A 20,376-nucleotide genomic window follows, 5' to 3' on the forward strand; every position below is an offset into this window, starting at 1 on the left:
TGTTTTTATTTTTTCCTGCAGAAGGAAAACACATATTTAAATTAAGCCTCTGATTGACTTGATTTATTCCACACAGAACATGCAGAATTATAGAGAGCCAAAGTATCAATTTTTGGAAAAATCACCGTATCATATTTTTCACATCACCTTTTGCTACCATGTTATAGAGAAATTCATTACCTGTTTTCACTTCTAAGCTGCATTTACTACATTAATATTGGTTATATATATATACACACACACACACATACACACACACCCCATATATCACATACACACACATCTATACACACCTGTGTATGTGCAAACACACACATATTCCAGGCTAATTTTGGTCATAATATTTTAGTTTTAGAGGTTTTACCTAAGTTGATTATTTTAAGTAGTTAGACCCAAATTTGAACTTCCTGTCTAAGGGCAACAGATATCACAAATCTTTGCAGGAAGAGCGTAGAAAATCAGTGCTATTTAGAACCCAGACAAACACTTGACTTGCAGAATTCCTGATTGAGACTTGAGATTTAGGACAGCTGCTCCTCAAGGGTAATTATACTGAAGTTTCTGAGGCTTATGATACGTGCATTTCTGAACGACACCCTAGTGAGGGGTGCAAACTCTGAAGCCCATCTTCACATTGCATCAAAGGATATTTCGTTCAGCTTGTTGGCTGAATCTCTTGGTGGAGAAAGGGGAAAGAGGGACAATTTTTCTGTTTATTGATGGTGGTGTGTTGTAAATACTAAATAAATATTTGCTGAATTCATTTAGTCCTACCTTTGTCCATTCAATGCAGTTAACAAATATGTAGGAAGGGCCTACTTGTTCTGAGTGTTGGTGGACAAAATTGAGTTCCTTGCTTTCTTGGAGTTTACAGTCTAATGGATAAAGTAGCTATTTAACAAATATCCTTGCAAATAATATATAATTAGAAATGATGAAAGTGCTATTATAAGGGAAAATATTATAGAGATGATTCAGAAGGGTTATCAGAAGAAGTGATATTTGAGAAAAGAACAGAAGAATGAGTTAGTTGAGTTACTGACTCAAAAGATGGAATGTGGTGATTGGGAAGCAGTGGGATTGGGATTTTAGGGTAGTGAAAGGGGTTAGGAGAAAGATTTTCCAGGCAGGAAGAGAATGACCAGTGGAAAAGTTCTAAAATGTTAAAATGAAATTGCTCGGTGCCTGGAGATTTATAATAACTAAAAGGTTAGTTTAACACTTATATAATTCATTATTAATCAATTGCTCTCCTGATTGCAGTCCCATTGTAATTTTCCCTTGAATATTTTCCAACCTGAGCAATAATCCTATGACCCAGCCTAATTTTAAAGAGAGGAAATGTGACTGTGGGTCAAATGGCAATGTTAGTCGTTTCTGTAAGCACCAAATTTGTCATATGCTCATGGTTTTCTGTCATGTCATTGGCTGTGGTGACAGGCTGGGTAAATTGTGGTTTTAAAGGGGAGTTACTGGTGGTTGGCAGTACTGATGGTGGTTCCAGAACTGTATATTCTTGTCCCTGATACTGCTGTGTATGTAAATACTGATAAGGAATTCCACAAATGGGGAAGGTGCTTGTAGTTTTTAATAAATTGTCTAATTTATGTTTAAACATTATATACCATATACATTCAGTTTCATCACTTAAAGTATTAGAACAGAGAAAGTCTAGTTGTTTAAATCAACTGTATGTATTTACTATATATTTATTTTGGAGATTAACAGTACACATGGGAAAATTAAAAATTCTGAAAAAATAATAGAGAGAAATCTGTTTTATTGAATTTTTTCAGTGTCTCCCAAACATTTTTGGCCATGGAACCCTTTTTAGTTATACTAATAACCATTTGAAGGAACTAGTATTCTTTTAGTTCGTATTTTGAGGAAATACTGGGTTGTAGTGTATGTTTTGATGGGTGAGGGCTCTCAATTAGAGTTACTGGGTTGCTAACAAAGCTGTCCATTGACCACTGAGTTGAGCTTTTGTACCAGCTGTTACCATATGCTTTTTCTTGGTTATTTGTGTTTTCTTCATCAATTATTCCAATTTCTCACAATTGGCTATTCCCTCATTCCAGAATATGAAAATTATGTAATGTGTTAATAATTTGCTTGTAGATAGATTAGTGATTAAAAGATCATATACTTAGAATATTAAAGTACAAAATTATTTTATTTGAAAATATTAATGTAATACAAATTTTAAGTGCTATGTATTTCAATGCATTTTAAAATACATCTTTACTGTTTTGTTTTTTTTTTCTTTGCTAAAGTTTTGTAGGGTACTCCAGTAGAACATACTAAATGAATAAAATCACATTTTGGCATATTCTAAAGTTAAATGGTCAAAATGTCATTGATCATTAAAAATGTCAAATGGTCTCAGACCAATTATATGATTTGAGGGACTCAAACAAGTGTCACTGTTTGAATTCTGAGAGTTCACAGTTTAGGTGTTACCTTTTAATTTCTATGAGTTGCAGACAAATTTTCTCTTTCTTGGTAATGATGTCTTTCGTATTTTAAGGACTTTTAAAACCCTGTAATGTGAGGACACCTGAGTTGTGTGTCTGGAAAGAGAAAAAGAGAGATGGTTTACTCTATTTCCTCATATAGATCTTTGTCAAATAAGGTGGATGCAAAAAATGCATCCACCTCATGTACCTACCTTTACTTTGACATAAACGAGGGTTGATTTGGAGAGTGTGGTGGTGTGGTTTAGATTTCATATCTGTGAGGCATGTGTGAACACACACACACACACACACACACACACACACACACACACACACTCTCTCTCTCTCTCTCTCTCTCTCTCCTTCAGGTAATGTAGATCCCCAAAGTAGCAACAAAAGTTCCATGTGGGGGCTTCCCTGGTGGCGCAGTGGTTGAGAGTCTGCCTGCCAATGCAGGGGACACGGGTTCGAGCCCTGGTCTGGGAAGATCCCACATGCCGCGGAGCAGCTGGGCCCGTGAGCCACAATTACTGAGCCTGTGCGTCTGGAGCCTGTGCTCCGCAAGGAGAGGCTGCGATAGTGAGAGGCCTGCGCACCGCGATGAAGAGTGGTCCCCGCTTGCCACAGCTAGAGAAAGCCCTCGCACAGAGACGAAGACCCAACACAGCCATAAATAAATTAAAAAAAAAAAAATACTTTAAAAAAAAAAGTAAAAAGTCTATTAAAAAAAAAAAAAGTATTAAAAGTTCCATGTGGTTTGAGTATATGGAGAAGCATACTAGAACTAATTAGACATTTCAAAGACATTTTATTACATTTTGTTCTCTGCAGCAAATTAAAGTGTTCTGAATTGACTTTAACAACTATTAATTTTTAAGAGATAAGAGGATTTTCATGTGAACTGAATCAGGCTTCTATGTACAGTATAAATAAAATGGCCAGTGAATGCATATTATAACTTTCAGAACACTATGCTGAGAATTAGGAGACTTGGGTTTTAAACTCTGCCTTGGGTGAGTCATTTAACTTCCTTGGCCTTTAACTTTCCTGAAATTTGAAATGAGGAGGTTGAATTACATAATCTCTCTGGTACATTCCAGCTCAAAATTCTGTGATATCCATTATTAGTAAAGAATAAGACCTTTGCTTTGTTTGTTTAGGAGGTGAGGAAGGGTCGGATGTCAAACCATGGCAGATGTTGTCATCAGTCCTTCAGTTCTTTGTATTTTGAGAGTGCCCGTGAGAGGGGCATAAAGTAACTGAAATAATGGGCCATGTGTGGAAATGCTGCTACTGTAGGGGAGTTTCAGTTCTGTGACAGCTGAGAGTTACTTGCTGGGTACTGAGAGAGGGTCTGACCAGTGGACACTGCAAAGTGGAAACGAGCAGTTTTCACCAAGTTCTCTATGTGCCTAACAGCAGCAATTGCTTTTAACCTTCCACAAATAAATTTTTGAAGGTTACCCTGCCATTTTTTCCACTTAAAATTGGTATTTAACATAGATGCTTTTCTAAGGAAGATAGATAGATAGAATTTTGACTGTACTATATTCTATGAAAAACTTAGATGAATTTTTCATAATAACTCCTTAAATTAACTCTGATCTTTGAGTAAAAACATTCTTACATATTACAATGACTCAAACAGACACTAATTCTTCTGCTTAATACCAACGAAAGTGTAGAAATCCCTATTTTTTATTTATTTGTATGGGGCATTAAAACCATATGATACTTTACATATTGCTGTTTTGGGCAACTTATTTATTGTATAGGTGTTTGCATGTTTGTCTGTTAAGTTTAAATTTGAGGAACTAATATTTAAAGTATTCTTACCTACCAGTCTGTGCTTTGAAAAATGAATTTAAAAAAATCTAGTCTGGACAAGGGAGAAATTATTCTTTTCTAAAAATATACAGTGGGCAAAATGACTGATAATTTTACATTTGGTTACAAATACATAGCAAATAGTGTATGCATCCTTGTTCCAAGGGTAATGCTTTCATAAATATCAGGTACCATATTTTGGCCCTAGACTGGTATCTATTTGTTTTACCAGCCTACTACTTCATTTGCCTATCATTAGAGATGGATTTCTGGATTTCCATCTCATGATTATATAAAAATCAAATATCAAGAGTTCTTTTAATTTGAAGCTAGTTAAGTTCATGAGAGTGAAGATTTCTATATATGTCCCTACTGTATCTTTTTGACTGCAGCTTCCCCTCTCCTCCAAATCTCTGACATTCTCACAGTTGAAACAAATGTCTTGCTATCTTTCTCTTGCCCAGTTCGTTCAAGTTATTTACTGATAAAACTCCGATTCACTCAAACTTCTATTTTATTGTTTTTCTTACATCTTCAGTACTTTCCCACCTTACTAATTTTAATAAGTTCGCTAGCAAAGTGTGGTTTTTCACTTTTACTTTAAATTTTGATTACAAAACAAGTGGGAAGAAAATGGCCAAGTTATATCAGCTGCTAAATGCTATTTAAAATAAAAGCGACAATAAAAAAATCATTGATTCAGAGCTATTCTCCTCTAAGTCACATGCTGTCAAATATATTTTCAAATGCAAAATTACTTTGGCAAATATTTTTGAATGTTTTGTGGGAAATATTGATGCATTGAGTTAGGAAATGATGTACATTTAATATGCCAGAAAAATCACTGAAATGGAATTGAGAAACTAATTTATTAATCAGATATAGGAGATATTATTATGTTGCATTCTCATGCATATATTCACTGGACTTAAAATGCAGTAAAATATTTTGTGAAGAAAGCATTTTAAATGCCGTTTTACGCATTAAAAATGTTTCCATTTATGAAAGAACCACGGAAAACTTAATACATTTCTTCTTAAAAAACTTTTATTTCTTTTGGTCTTTGGAAATGGTCAGCTGAGTAAAGAGTACAAAGAAATTGTCTTCTTGGTAGATAGTGCATGGATTTCCATGCACATTAGTTTAGGCTGGGGTCCAATAATAACTTACCATCATCTTAAGCAGCAGACTATAAGAATTCATTTCAAGTAATATTAACTATGACACTAATTCGGTATTAAACTCTAAGCACATTAGCAAGTATGGTATAATGCATTATTACTTTCCAAGTCTCTGCAGTAAGTTTTTCATCATTAATGTTTTAGGGTTTTTTTTTTTTTCCTTTTCCATCCAGAACTTATCATTTCGGTAGTATGACTTCTAAACAACTCAACCATTAGAATTTTTACTTATATTCATTTAAATATGCATTCCTGGTGGCCAAATCTAGCCACCAAACACAGTAGTAAGAATAATCTAATTTTATAGGACTTAATCAAATAGCAGGAGCTTGAATTGTTGTGCTTAATCTATAGGAAGCCAATCTGTCTAAATTCTAGATTTTTATAAGAAAGATAAACCAAAAAGAGAGCCTTGAATCCTTGTCTAATTTATCAAAGTATAATTAAAATTCTATTGTCTGACTCATCTCCCCTTACAGTCCAAAGACAATTCCTGTGGTGTATTATTATGCATTGAAATGGGATGATTGCTTTCCTAAAACACATTCACACAAACAAATGCATAAGTGGGTTTGTAATGCGCTTAAAATAATAGGTATTATTATTACAGATCTTCCTTGGTTTTACTTTTCTATCAGTAACTTTGAACACAAAATGTGAAAATATAAAATAGAGAGGTTCTGTTCTGCAATCCTGAATTATATAGGGCGACCAACCATCCTGGTTTGCCCGGGACCAAGGGGTACTTAGGACTTCAGTTTAAAAACTAGGACAGTCCCAAGCAATTTTAATATTAAAACCAGGACAGTCCCAGGCAAATGGGTGCAAGTTGGTGACCCTAAACCAAGATGAAATGGGGCTGAAGTGGAGACAGTTTTGGGAAAAGGAACTTTTAAAATATCTTTTCCTGCTCTTTTAGGATTTTCCAAATTTCTCCTCTTTCCACATACCCAACCCCAAAGTCAGGCTAGTTAATGTTAAGTAATGTCTTATATCTCAGGATCCAGAACAAGGCATTAGCAACCCTTGGAAGTCCTGCAGAAGGCAATGAGGGGCAGGGGGTATGGGATTGAGCTCTGCATCAAATGGTCTTTATTTGAATCCAGGCTTTGATATTCATTGGGTGGGAGATCCTCTGCCTCCCTTTTGTCAAATATAAATGGAAATAATAATAATGTCCAACTCGTAGGGTTACATGAACAGTGCCTGTCATGGATTAAGAGCTCCAGGAAGTTAGTTACCTTTCTTGTGGTCTTGATTAAGAAGAACAGTTTTGAGCAAGCCAGTATGTTTACCAGTAATGGTAACCTTCATATCTAGATTCTTAGGGTTACTTGTTACTTCTAGCAATTTTCTGCAAGGGGAGGCTTCCATGACCCAAAACATAGCTCATCTATGTTTTGTTTATTTTTGGTTTTGGTTTTTGCTGTTCAAGACATGTACATGAAATGGCAGAAGAAAATTTCAAACTTAGGACTCCTGCAGGAAATGTAGCACCAGTGGAATGGGCAGCTGGATGACGAAATTATCAGAGTTCTTTTGAGGCTAATTATGTTTTTAGTGTAGGATAATAAATTCTAAAGACTTTATTTTTTTTTAATGGCCAGTATTATGATAAAGCTGAATTATTGAATGTCTAAGTGATTCTGAGATTCCATCAAGGAAGGTGTGATAATATTTATTCTCAGTCATGAGGGTTGCATGCAAAATTGAAGAGCATCAATATGCCACAGGTGGGTCTGGCTAATGGTCGAACTTTGCTTCCGTTAGAGCTACAACAAAGAGAGACTGCTGAAAGTAGGTTGTGAGTTGACTATGGAATTCTAGTGTATAAATTAAGTTCCTTCAAAATTGCATTGTTCTGTGTTTCAGCATCTAACATCAAGACTTCATCCCAGAAGGGCAGTGGGAGAGCTCAATATATGCAGCTCCACTCCATTCCAAATTTGTGGTAGCCTAATAGCAGGAAGTAGGCTTGTGCCTGATCTGTGATATTATAACTTAGCCAATTAAGTTTGCTATAAGACATATAGTAAAATCTGTTGAAATGAAACTACAAAACCTTGATTATTTATGTAAAATTTGTTTCCAGCATTTACCCAATACAATGCAAAAGATATTTAAGAAAATATTGGAATCACTCAAAAGGTTGAGATAGAAAACCAGGGTCCCTCAAGATTTAAACAAACAGTCAAGAACATCATTGAAAAACTTACTTAAAATATTTCTTTTGACTTTAAAAATGGAAGAGAAATGCCTAGAATTCTGGATTTTGCATATACAATTATAAAGTATTTAAGGGCAATTTTACTTTTTCATTGTATAGGCTAATACAACCAAATATGTTCTTACACCTTGAATACCTTTTAAAGTGTAAGTCAATTGTAATAGTCATATCTTCTCAGCTGTTTAGTTTCTTTGCATTTATTACAACAGATTCCTGACTCTCACTATGGGATTCATCAAGGAATATATTTTGTATCACAAGAATTCCATTTAAAATGAAAATGTAACATGGATATATCCTATAGTGGCATGTAGATATGATAGCGTAAATAATGAAAAATATTTACATAACAGTGGAAGAAACTTCACTTTTGTTAAAAAAAACCAACCACCTGACTTTTTTTTTTTTGTTGAACTGCTGTTTTTTATTTTGGGGGGAAAATGCTTTAGTTTCTTTTATCCTTTTTACATGTAGACAAGCTTTCTACAAATGAAGAAGAATCTTCTCTACTTTGTGTTGCTCAAAGACATTAAGTAAACCCCATTTAAGCCTCAAATGAACCTTAAAACATAACTCTGCTTAGCAGTTGTCTAATGATGTCCCCTATACATTGCTCCTGATACATTTTTAGACGTAAACTTTTGGGCTCCTGGACCCTATAATAGATCCATAGGGAAAAAAAGTCTCATTTAGTTTTAGACATTTTGCCATGGAATTAAAGAATTCCCATAGGTTAAATAAGATAAGAATTTGGCCTTTTTCCTGGGAGAAGGAAAATGTCACGGAAGCTCTTTTAGAATGGAGTCAGTTATACAAAGCCAGGGCACTTCTGCCTGGTTTAGTTTTAATTAAAACAACAATAATTCAGAACTCCTACTTGCTGCTATCAGTATCTGTAAGTTATTCATGTTTATTTTGGGGAATTATCCACTTTATATATTACATTCTGAAAGAAATGCACTTCTGAAAATATCCATGTTGGAAAGCAGAAAAATTAAGTGTCTTATATCATTTGTACTGAATTAAATCATCATCTGGGTGCAAGAATGTTTAGGACTATATATCCTTTTTCATTTATACTTCTAATTACAAACAAGTACACTTTAAGTCAAAAAGCTTATAAATGTGACATTGGCTAGCTGGTTCTGTTCTTTTCTTTCCTCCCCTCCCCCTCCCCATTCTTTTCTTCTTCTTACTTAGAACAGGCTGTGTATTCAATAGCAAAAGTGAGCACTTTTTTGGGGGGGACTGATATATATGTCCTTGGCTAAATTTAGATTCCAGTGAATAGTTCTGGATTGCAATTCAGAATTTTAATCTATTTTCTACCTACTTTGTTTTATTTGGTGTTAAGGAATGGCCAAATAGAGCCTCGAGGATTATAACATTGAGTTCTCAAGAACAGTAAGTAGAGGACTGCAGTAAAGATGCTAAAATTTTAAATGATTTGGTGAAGATTTAGGTAAATATGAGGAATTTAAGTATTATGGAGGATTCTAAACACGATGGGAGAATTACCCTTGGACAGAAAGGATGCTACCTAAATTGTCATCATTTTAGGAAATATTGAGCAGGCAGGGATGGGGTTGGAGGTGGGAGTAGGTGGAGGTGGGGCGGCACTTTACCACAGCCCATCTAGGGTCCTCCTTTTCTTTAAGATTTTCCCTCTTCTTCGAAGTTTGTGTCTTGCCATTCAAGTGGAAGGATACAGTCCTAACGGCTTGGTTGTTGTCAAGGAAGTAATTTCAAAGATATGGTTCCATTTCACGATGAACTTTTTGGAACTCTGCAATGATTTTGACCCGCCCTGCACTCCCCGCCCCGAATTCAGCTCAGGGAAGGGGCAAGACCCTTCCATAAACTATTCTGCAGACACTGGCTTAAGTGGGAGGGGCAGTGGGGGGAAGCTGAGCAGCCCTCTGGGGCCCAATCCCGTTTCGACCCTTGCCCGAAAAAGAGTTCGTTAATCCGTGTTTGAAAGGAGCGGAAAGGGAAGTCATTTGCAGGAGCTGGCAATGCTTACGGGGGAGAAAAAAAATCAGAAGCTCCCTCCCCCATCCCCAGAGGCACCTGGATGTGAATGGAAGTCCCTCCCCTGCACGGATACGCTCTGCTTTCCTGAGAGGCAAGTTTGTTTTCAAGCGTTAGCCACCTGTGTGAGGCGCTCCCCGTGAGAAAGGCTGCGTGGAAGACGCGAGAGCTCAGCCACAGGCTGGGGAGCCTTTCTTGGTGAGGCTGGCGGTCCAGACACCTGCAGAAGTCAGCGCGCCGAGGATGCAGAGCCCGCTGTGCCCTCCTTCGTCGCCGGGAGTGTAGCCCCACGTCCTCCAGCCTGGTATGCTCTGGAGCCGGCTAGCGCTTCCCGAGTTTGCGCGGGGTCCTCGCGGTCCTCTCCCGCCCGCCTCCCCGCCCCCAAAGTACTGCTCCCGCCTCGCTCCGCCCGCGCAGCCCTCGGCGCGCTCAGAGGTTTATCGGGCTCCCCACACGCTCCGCCGGCTTCCTCCGGCGCCCGGCGTGAGTGACCCGGGCACACCCGCCGCGGCCTCGGAGCCCCCATCCGAGTCCCTTCTCCCGCTGCCCTGCCGTCGCGCTCCCGGCTCTTCTCCCTGGCGCCGCGGCGCCCACCGCGCTTCAGGTTGAATCCCGGTTCGACCTGCCTTTTGGCTCATCCCCGCGCTCAGCCTCACAGCCCGGAGAAGTGGAATCTGCCCTGAAACTCTCGGTGGCTGGAGCCGGGAGACTGGGCATGCTCAGAAGCCAGGGCTGGCTTCGGTCTCAAGTAGGAAGCTTTCGCACTCGGGAGGCAGCAGCGACTTTGGGGAAAGTTGATCGGAGAGGGGAGGACGCCCCAAGACGCGGAGCAGCGGCAGGAAGGAGCCCCCGGCAGGCCGGAGGAGCATGGGCACCCTGCGGGATTTACAGTACGCGCTCCAGGAGAAGATCGAGGAGCTGAGGCAGCGGGATGCTCTCATCGACGAGCTGGAGCTGGAGTTGGATCAGAAGGACGAACTGATCCAGAAGCTGCAGAACGAGCTGGACAAGTACCGCTCGGTGATCCGGCCGGCCACCCAGCAGGCGCAGAAGCAGAGCGCGAGCACCTTGCAAGGCGAGCCGCGCACCAAGCGGCAGGCGATCTCCGCTGAGCCCACCGCCTTCGACATCCAGGATCTCAGCCATGTGACTCTGCCCTTCTACCCCAAGAGTCCACAGTAAGCAGGGGTTACGCTCCGGGTCCGTGTGGCACCCTGTCGGTGGGGAGCTGCGGGTCTCTGTGTTGTCTGTCGGCCCCCGCCCCTCCCGCTTGCCGTGTCTGTCCTCATCCTCAGAAATGTTTCATTTTAACGGGCACTTCTGGCGGGGCTGTGCACGTTTCTCAGAGTCAGACTCATTGCACCTACGTTGCCTTCGTGTCTTTGTCAGATGTCAAGCTATTCTTTCTTTCTTTCTTTTTTTTTTAAATAAACACATACATTCATATAGGCCACCTACCGTACGTAGAGTTTGAATGCGTCCCCGGTGTGTGTCCAGCTGTGTATGTGTGAGTATATATAGAAAGCCCCGTCTCCCAAATGCCCTGGCAAACCTGCCCAACCGGAAAATCCTAACTGCAGGCTCATCAGACTTGAAATGAAATGCGTCTGCTATCACCCTTCCTTTCTATGCTTTCGTGGCGCTCCCGGATTTCTCTACATGCCGGCGTTTCTCGCTGGTACCGTTCAAAGCTGATGTTCTGGCATCATCAAAGTGTCCAAAATAAGCAAATACACATATAAAAGGGAAGATTTTTTGATTTCCAGAATTCGACGACATTTACAATCCACAAATGGAAGCCTAGTCTGTAGATTTTTTAAAAAAATATTTTTTTAATAACATCTGAGGGAGAATATTGCTTATTTTCCTTAAAGAATGTATATAATGTTGTTAATGGGGTGCCTCTGTCTCCCAAGAGGGTTGCAGGTTTCTAGGGTCAGATACAGAGAAGTACACTTATCTTTACTGACAACGTGGACACATTGTTTGCCTTACTCCTGGCTTCTGAAGCCACTACTCTAGTATTGTTCTAGCATTTTAGACAACTGTGTAGTTCTGATGTCAGTGGGCTTCGCAGCTTGGGTGGGAAAATTGAATGAAACTTGTTATACTCCACTCAACTCAGAGTTCTTATGGAGAGTAAAGTGGCAGGAGCATGAAGTTAATATAGAATGAGCACCCAGATGAATGGTATTTTAAGTTAATAGATAATGACATAATTGATAAAACGAAGGGTTTTGTTACTCTGTTCCTAACAGCATCACGTTGGCTGGATGACACGTGTTACATAATAATATGAGGTCCCTGGGAACCCTTCACTTTATAAACACAAAGATTTAATATAAGGAGAAAGAGTATTTGATTGTCTCCATTTGTATTTATTGGATGTGTGTGTGGGGGGGTGGCTTGTGAGTATGTACTAATGATACTTTTGAAAACTTAGACGTGTAACTCTCCTTGTTGGCTGCAGTAGAGCATTTGCTGTTCCTCGCGCAGGTTTAGTTTAAGGAGAAGTTTGTATTCTGTGAGTGTGGGGAAGAGACAATAAGGATAAACATTTCTGAGATTCTAACCTCACAGAGTTGCCCTAATAGTTCAGTTCAGTAGATTTAGATCTGCTTTCGAAACCTGAATGATCTGAATCCACTTCAGCTTTCTCTGGTAAGTTAATCTGCAGTCCTGACATGCTTGCCTGTTTTAGCTAATGAGGTGCATGGCCATCTCTCTCCAGGGCCAAGTTTTGCATAATGAAAAAAAAATAAGTCAAAGACAGCTCTCTGCATCTTTCAGCATTCCATAGGATCTCATTTTGGTATCTGCAGGAATTTGGAGTAACTCAGAGCAAACTCTGCTTTTATAAAAAGACGATTTTAATAGGTTTTATTTGAAGCATGATCAAGCCAGCTGTTAACTCCAGTGAAACTTTCTTATCAGACAAGATCTAAAGGAATCTAGGCAGCAGGGACTGAGCTGTATAACGTGGTAACTTTTAGAAATCTCTTAGTGCTTGACATGTAGAGCAACTAGATTTTTTTACAAATCCACGGTGGAAGATGAAATTAGCGTGGCAAATAATTCACAGCATGCTGTCATAATAAACATTTTATCTATGGAACCGTACTGTGCGTTCTGATATTTATTTAATAACTTGTGCTTTAAGGAAGTCAACCATTAAGGTATCACCGTGATGGTTTTGGTGATTCTGAAGGATTATGTTGAAGAAAACGATAAAATGAATGTCTTCCAAGCTTAAATAATTTTGGAAAAACATCTGTTCTTTTTTCACACTTACATAAAGAAAACTAGAATAAAATTGGCTTAAGTGTAGAGTGTACCTTTGGTGAGAGAAAGAGAAGTATATTGTATGCAAAACGGTTATTCTTATGTCATTTGAATGGTTGTGCAAGGTGGTTCCACAAAGAATTAGGAATTCTTGCCAAAGTGAAGGAGGCTTGTTTGAATTTCTGTTTATTTCACTATCAATAATTTGATTATACCAACTTACTGGCAACAAGTGTTTATATCTTTATATTTGATTTTTAGTACAAGTTAAATTTGGTCATCATTCTTAAACTTACAGATTATTGGGAGTTTGAGTTAACATGAAACCATCTAAATAGTCCAAAATTGATTTCAAATTCATGGTCATGTAGTTTTCTATTCTCTTTCTGTTGGATATAGGTGACTGCCCAGGGAATGTCCTATTCAATTATCTATGTGTGCAAATATGTTTGTTTACTTTTTGCTTACCGAGGTTATCTTCTGAGGATTAGAATCTTTCAAAACTTATTTTTTTAGTGGTTTTTTGATCATTTGAAAAACAGTGTAAAATATAAATTAACGTAACATATTTGGTTTGGAATTTTCCCTGTAAGCTGGAATTGGAGGGAAGGCTGTGTCAGATTCTAGCACAGAGCTGGGGCACTCCTGCTGCACCTGTGAGGCAGGGGTGTTGTTTTGGTTTGTCTCTTTCACACGTGTCTAGAAATAACCCTTAAGCCCTTTTTCTGTTGTCATTTGAAGAGCAAAGAACTGATTAGCAAATTGGAATCTATATTCTACTGCTACCAAATATCTATATGAGAAGGTAAAACTATTAGACTATATGTTTTGAATTAAATTAAGCAAATAAACCCTTAAAAATGAAAACTATATAAAAATATTCATTTTATGAGATCAGCCTGTTGATTATGTATATAGAGTGGTTCTTATGGATTCTTAAAGTAATTTTATTTCATGCTATTTTATTCCTGAAAATTGACTCTGTAATAGATTAGAACATTCTGTCACTGGTATGTTGATCTAAACCCTTTACCTATTGTAAATATTCTCAAATCCTTTCCGTTTTGCTGTCATAGGGCTCTGTGTTTTTTCAGTTGGTCTATAAAGAGTTGAGTTCCTATCAAAAGTTGTTAGTGTCTCTGTATTTTTGTTAAGCTGTTGCTTTTCACCCTAGAGATAACTGAATTTCAAAGAATGATGACATATTTTGACTTGTAATTTTACGCCTTTTGATTGTGAAGTACTTTGGAGAGCTGAGGATAGAAAGAAATATATTTTCTTATTTTTAGGGAGACATTAATTTTAACAAGATCTTATCTGATTTTTTTTTTAAACCTTGACATTAGCACATTTCAGGAGAAACAATCTTCCTAAAGGCTGTCTGTTAAATTCTGTAGGAAGTTGGGAGAATTCTAGGATTTTAGTGTAATCATAGATGGCATGATATTAAAACATAGATGTCTTTCAAAGGTAGCAGTTAAATTTCAAATATGCCGTATAGCTCAGTTCCCTACTTTTATGGGATGTGCCATGTGCAAGTTAGTGTCATGCATTAGAGACGAGAATCGTGTAAGTCCTATGAAGGAGTTAACCAGGGGTTAACAATACTGCACAAGTAAATATTCTAGAAAGTAGAGTAAGGTAAGTCACAGAGGAGATGCCTAAGACAGGTGGCAAAATATAATTGAGCCCATTTAATTTTATGGTATCAGAAACTCTTGTGGAAGTAGAGGTATTTAAAGTAAGTATTTGATCGATGGCCATGATTTAGGTGAGTGGTGATGGGATAAGAGGGGTGGGGTTAAGGTGAGGAGGGCCATCAGCAAAGGGAAAAGACAGCAAAAGAAAGCAGAGGGTACAGCTGGGGAACGACAGCAGCTAGTGGCTGTAACAGAATACCGTGGTGGAAATTGAGGAAGAGCAAGTTTAGGCCAGAGAGAATCAGGATGAGTAGGTGAGAGGGCACTTCCGCTTGTTGTTAGAATAATTGAGGTGTGTGTGTGTGTGTGTGTGTGTGCGCGCATGTGCATGCACGCAGGTGTGTGCACACAAGCGTGCACTTTACACCAAGGACTAATTGCTACCTGTTAATAAAGCTCTGAATCTCAGATGTCACTCCAGTCCCCCATCTCCCACCAGCACAGTCCTGATAATAGCTATAACTCTTCTGACTAGGTAAGAATATTTAATTTAACCAAGCAGCAGATGATTAAAACTCTTAAAGAAACTGAGTTCCACTCTTAAAGAAAGCAAGCTCCTCTTTCCACTCACTTCTAAATGTTCCCACTGGAAACAATCTAATTTTGTGCCACAGGCTAGCATGGCAGTTTCCTCACATACCCAGGCGAACCGGACCCAGATGAGAATTGAACCTGAAGTCGAGTTTTGAAATTCATCTCTCTTGTTCTTGTGGAGGAGTTCAGTTCCAACTTAACATTATTCTAATAGACTTTCCAATTTGATTGTTAATTTGACATCATAGTCTATGCAGTAAAATTGAAGTTGTGGCAGCCTTTATAAAAATAAAACCAGGCTGCTAAAACCCTATGAGGGTGTTTTGAAGCATAGTTGTTTGCCCCTAAAATGCGGCTTATAATGAAAATACTGATAAGCCCTTCAATAGAGGAGCTCCAGAGACTGCCTGAGAATATAAATGACCAGCTTCCTTGCTCTACTGAGCCACATTTCCAAGCTCCTGCTACTTGTTATTTCACTGAAGAGTTGGGTTTGGATTCCTAATGGGAAAGGGTAGAAGGCAGACGATGTTTCTATTGTTGCTGTTTGCAGGTTAGAAGGCATATGGACACATTTTTTTTTTCCCTGTCTGCCTAGCAGTGGAGGGTCTCCATAGTATCCTAGCAACCAGATTCGAACACCAGGCTGCTGCTCTTTCTCCCATCTCCACCATAGGTGCTGCTGCCCATCCCAGAGAACTGGGTCCGATGCTAGCACTCAAACCCTCCGACTTGAATGTTCCACGTTCTGAGAATGCAAGACGATATGATAAATAAGCACATGCTGAAAGCAGCATTTACCAGTATGCGCAACAGCTTATTATGCAATCACATCTGTGGCATTTTGAATCCTAATCTGAACTGTTGGGCTGGCGCTGTTTACCACCCCATGCCTGACAGCCCTTCTCCACTTCCTCCCGCCCAGCCTTCTGACACCGATTCCCCTTTCCTCTCACCATCTGACTGCGTTCCTCGGCATCTCCGTCAAGTGTATTTTCTGGGAAGTTAAATACGTACAGCCTGTTTGAACTCTCTGAGTATATTTTGTTTGTAAGAGCGGAGGGATGTTCTCCCTCCAAAACTGTCATGTAAATATCAACAAGGGCTCAAAATCTGTAGCTACACAAAACAGATGTTGTACAAAAGGTGCGACTACTAGTATACTCTCAAAAGTGTCTTGTTTCTGAATGGATTTTATATTCAGAGTTATTAATAGGAAAAAAGCAGGAGAGAGTGGGAAGAAGAGATGTGTGTCAGGGGGACAGGAAAGGGCAAAGCGAGATGACTATTGTGAAAGCTATGCCATGTTTGCAAAGAAGTTGGAAAGGAGCGATGGGCTTTGTGGGCAAGTGAACAGGCAATGAGACTGGAATGGAATTTGCAAGTAAGATAGTACTTTGTGACCCCCAAATTGGAATCTACCAGAGGTTGGCCTCCTCTGGGAGTGGGAGCCATCCTGGGATTTTGGCAGAAAATCATTAAGATGTTTCCCTTTAGACCAGTGCTTGTTTTGAATGCCTTGTATTGTCCCTTTGAAACACTCCTTAGTCTGATACCAGGGAGGGCTTGGTGGTCTTCATACAGTCCACTGTGCGGTGCAGAAAAAGGAATGAGGAGGGCAAGTCAGTGCATCACTCTTTCTGAAAGAATAGGTCAGAATGGCTAACATTTATTGAGCACCTACTCTGTGGCAGGCCACTGCTCCCTGTGCTTTACACAGATTGTCTTTTTTATCAAACAGCCTTGTGAGGAAGACTCCAGATTATCCTATTTCATAACAGCAAGGAACAGGACACTAAAACTCAGAGAAACCAAGTAACTTGCTCAAAGTCACACACTTTATAAAAGGCTGAATCTGAATTTGAACTTGCGAGCCATTCTCTTTAGCCACTAGGTTCTTCTGCTTCCCAAAGGGATGTGAGGATTAGGCAATTGCATGAAATCCTAATAAATACCATATAGGCTGTTCTCAGGCGAGTATCTGTTCACCAGTAGTTAACTAGGAAGCAGAAGAACTTTGGGAAAAGTGGAAAAAATAAGATAGGACCATGGTTCCCAAACTTTGCTGCACATTAGAATCATCTGGGGAGCTTAAAAAAAACCCAAACCAATTAAAATCAGAATGTCTGGGGGTGGAAGCCAGCCATCAGTATTTTTAAAAGATTCCTCAGATAATTGCAATGAACAGCACAATTTAGGAAACACTCTGATAAGAAGACTACAGGGGTGTGTGTGTGTGTGTGTGTGTGTGTTTGTATGTATGTGTGTGTGTGTGTGTGAGAGAGAGAGAGAGAGATTAAAGCAACAGTATAAACTTTCCACTTAAAGAATTGAATGTTTCTATTGGCTAAAACCTTTAAGTACTAGGGACTTAAAAAAAGCAGACTTTTTTTGGCAAATTATAGGTGTATACTATTTAGTTAATGCCTTATTGTTTATTCTCCCAGGTAAGTAATCATTACCTTACCTGGTCTATCAGTTCTCAACCCTAGGCTGCATATTAGAATCACCTAGGGAATTTAGGAAACATCTTTCCTGGGGGGGTGCCACCTCCAGAGATTCTGATTTAATTGCTATCTGGTGGCCCGGAGGTGGAGGTATATTATTTGAGCTCCCAAGGTGATTCTGATATGCAGCCAGGACTGAGAACCTTTTCTGCGGCCCGTTCCATGGCAGCCGTTACAGGCTCCTTGAATTCCCATGCTTTGGGAAAGCAGTTTCCTTGGTTCCCTTTTACCAATCCCAATGCCCTGCTTGCAGTGGAGCAAGGCAGCCCCAGCTCCCCAATTTCCATAGCAGCCGCACATGTCAGTTTCACTGTGCTCTCTGGCGTTACCCGCAAGGACCTGGGGCACAGAAAGTGGCAGCAGCTCCCTTCAGTGGGTAAGTACACTTCCTCTTTCCTGCCAGCCATGAGCCATGGCCATGGTTCAAGTATGACACATCAGGATCAACCATCAACCCAAGTTTGTTTTTCCGCTCTCACTGAGGGGAGTTGCTGTGTTAGCCAATAAGACTGCTTCCTGGTGTCCCAGATGCTTTTATGAAATGTTCGGTGTATAAAGGTGAAACAGTGACCAGCCTCCCTTGGACAAGCGGTACAGGGCTTGTAGCGCTTCTCCTTCTGGTATGTGATGTCTCTGTAGCCAGCTACAGTTTTTTTTTTTCTCCTACAGATATTTTATCCTTTTAAGGCAAACAGCCTGAGCTCAGGCTGAAGAGTACTTTCCAAGGAGGCTTCAGAGAAAGCAGAGCTACCACGACAAGCTCTCAGCCCCCTTTCCAGACGGTTTGGTCTGAGTGAACAGATATGGGCACTGCAGGCAGACGAGAGGTCTGATGTGACACCTGCAGTACAGAATCTCGGTGGGTCCCTCAGGAAAGCTCCAGAGGGAGCTGGGAATTTCTACGCCCTGTGGTCATAACCTCACTGCTGCCCCTATTGCCAGCTTTTTGGTCTCTTTCTTGCCCTCTTCCACTTTATATTGTTAAAAACTCCTCAAGGTGTTCCTAATTGTCTCTGATGGGAGCCTATTTACATTTGTAATTTAATCATTATCTTCTCAGGTGAGGATCAGCCAACAGAGCACTTTATATAAGTGATGAAAATAGCTAATATAATTGCAAATACTTTTTGGTAAAAAATAATCTCTTTAGAATGGGAGTCAGCGAGAAGCTTTCTTGTTTCTTTCCACCTCCTTCTAAAATATGAAAATATATTCAGCTGACAGGTAGCATGTAAAAGCAGAGTAGATGTCATAAGACTGCCCAGAGGACCTGGGGCATTAATTACACAGGGAAGTTAATCATAAGGAAAGTAAACACTTTCATTATGAATCCAGGTTCATGTCATGCATTTGATTATGGGACTTAAATGGGAAGCACAAGAGGAATTAGCAACAATAAAGAAACACGAACAAAAGCATGTGTTCACTTATATGGCTTAGCAGTTAGAAGCAGAATGATGGGTAAGAGTTGGTGGTAGGACACTAGGAAAGTATCTGTGTCTTAGAGTTCTTATAATCCAAACTATGAAAGGATGGGGGAAAGGTATAGAAAAAGAATCAGTGACAATTTAGTGTCAACATATACTACTTCCACCTGCATCAAAAAAATTTTAAAAATGTTAATTACCTTTACCTGTCTAAAGATCATAAGTGCTAATTAAACTTCACCAGAATTCCTTTATGAAAGATGCAATTTCATTGCCTTCCGTATAGAGGTGGTGTAACTTAGGGCCTGCAAAAGCATAGGTAAATAGCTTAAATTATTAATATGTGTCAAAAGCAGATCTCCTAATGCTATTGACCTTCTAATGCTCAGTTATATTTTCTCACTTCTAGACCATACCTGCTCTTTTCGAGTAGCGTTGTATTTCTTTGAACATGAAATAATTATAGTATCAGCCAGTCAGTTTAATTTGGTTAATTGCATTCCATGTCAGTGATGACAAACCTTTAGTTAAGCAAAATAATAATAAACCCTTTAGTTAAGCAAAATACTTTTGTTATTTTCTGAATCAATTGTATTATGGTACCATCAAGCTTTCACCAGATTTGGGCCAAGGAATAATGAGATAATGTGAGGGAAAAACATATCCTTTCTGGATATACTGTGTATCATCTATTTAATGGTCCAACTCTATCAATAAATTATGGTGTTGACAGTGCTTCGAAGTCTGGACTGGGAGGAAAGAAAAAAAGGGTTGTCGTGACAAGCAAGAAAAATGGGAATTTAAAATTTTGTCCCTCTGGAGTTTTTGTTACTGATGGACTGCAAGGTGGACGGGCCATTCTCTCTGGCGTCTACAGGTGGCTGGCGAGCAAGCTTTACAAGCCAGCACAGCTCCACACTTACATCTTCCTAAGATGCATTTTGTCTAAATCATTGGTGACTGAGTAACACATTTTACATTATGACGAGGTCTCATATTCGACTTGTGCTGGTTTGACAGGGTGTTACGATACCCTTTACAGAGTAATATTAAACATCTGAAAGTGACAGGTACTATTTTGCTAAGCCTGTAGTGGCAACTCATTATGCCAGTGGGAAGAGAGAAAAAAGAAAAGGTGTAGTGGAATAAACCCTAGTGTCCACTGCCTGCACTGTGGAGCATGGAACTCTGTGTGAATCAT

The 20,376-nt window shown here is 39.4% G+C and overlaps 1 protein-coding gene across 2 annotated transcripts in view; it reads left to right on the forward strand.

Annotated features, from left to right (window-relative positions):
* PRKG1 (protein kinase cGMP-dependent 1) overlaps positions 1-20,376 on the forward strand; it is a 1,248,399-nt gene that overhangs the window by 67,680 nt on the left and 1,160,343 nt on the right. Inside the window, exon 1 of one of the 2 annotated variants that reach the window (XM_036828088.1) lies at positions 9,588-10,903. The exons of the other annotated variant lie outside the window; for it this stretch is intronic. Within the exon in view, the coding sequence (XP_036683983.1) occupies positions 10,593-10,903 (311 nt within the window). The 5' untranslated portion in view covers positions 9,588-10,592. Of the gene's footprint in view, positions 1-9,587; positions 10,904-20,376 lie in introns of those variants that run through there. 2 annotated transcript variants of the gene reach the window in all.

The sequence above is a fragment of the Balaenoptera musculus genome, chromosome 16 (genome assembly GCF_009873245.2).
Source record: "Balaenoptera musculus isolate JJ_BM4_2016_0621 chromosome 16, mBalMus1.pri.v3, whole genome shotgun sequence".
In the NCBI taxonomy this organism is placed as follows: Eukaryota; Metazoa; Chordata; class Mammalia; order Artiodactyla; family Balaenopteridae; genus Balaenoptera; species Balaenoptera musculus.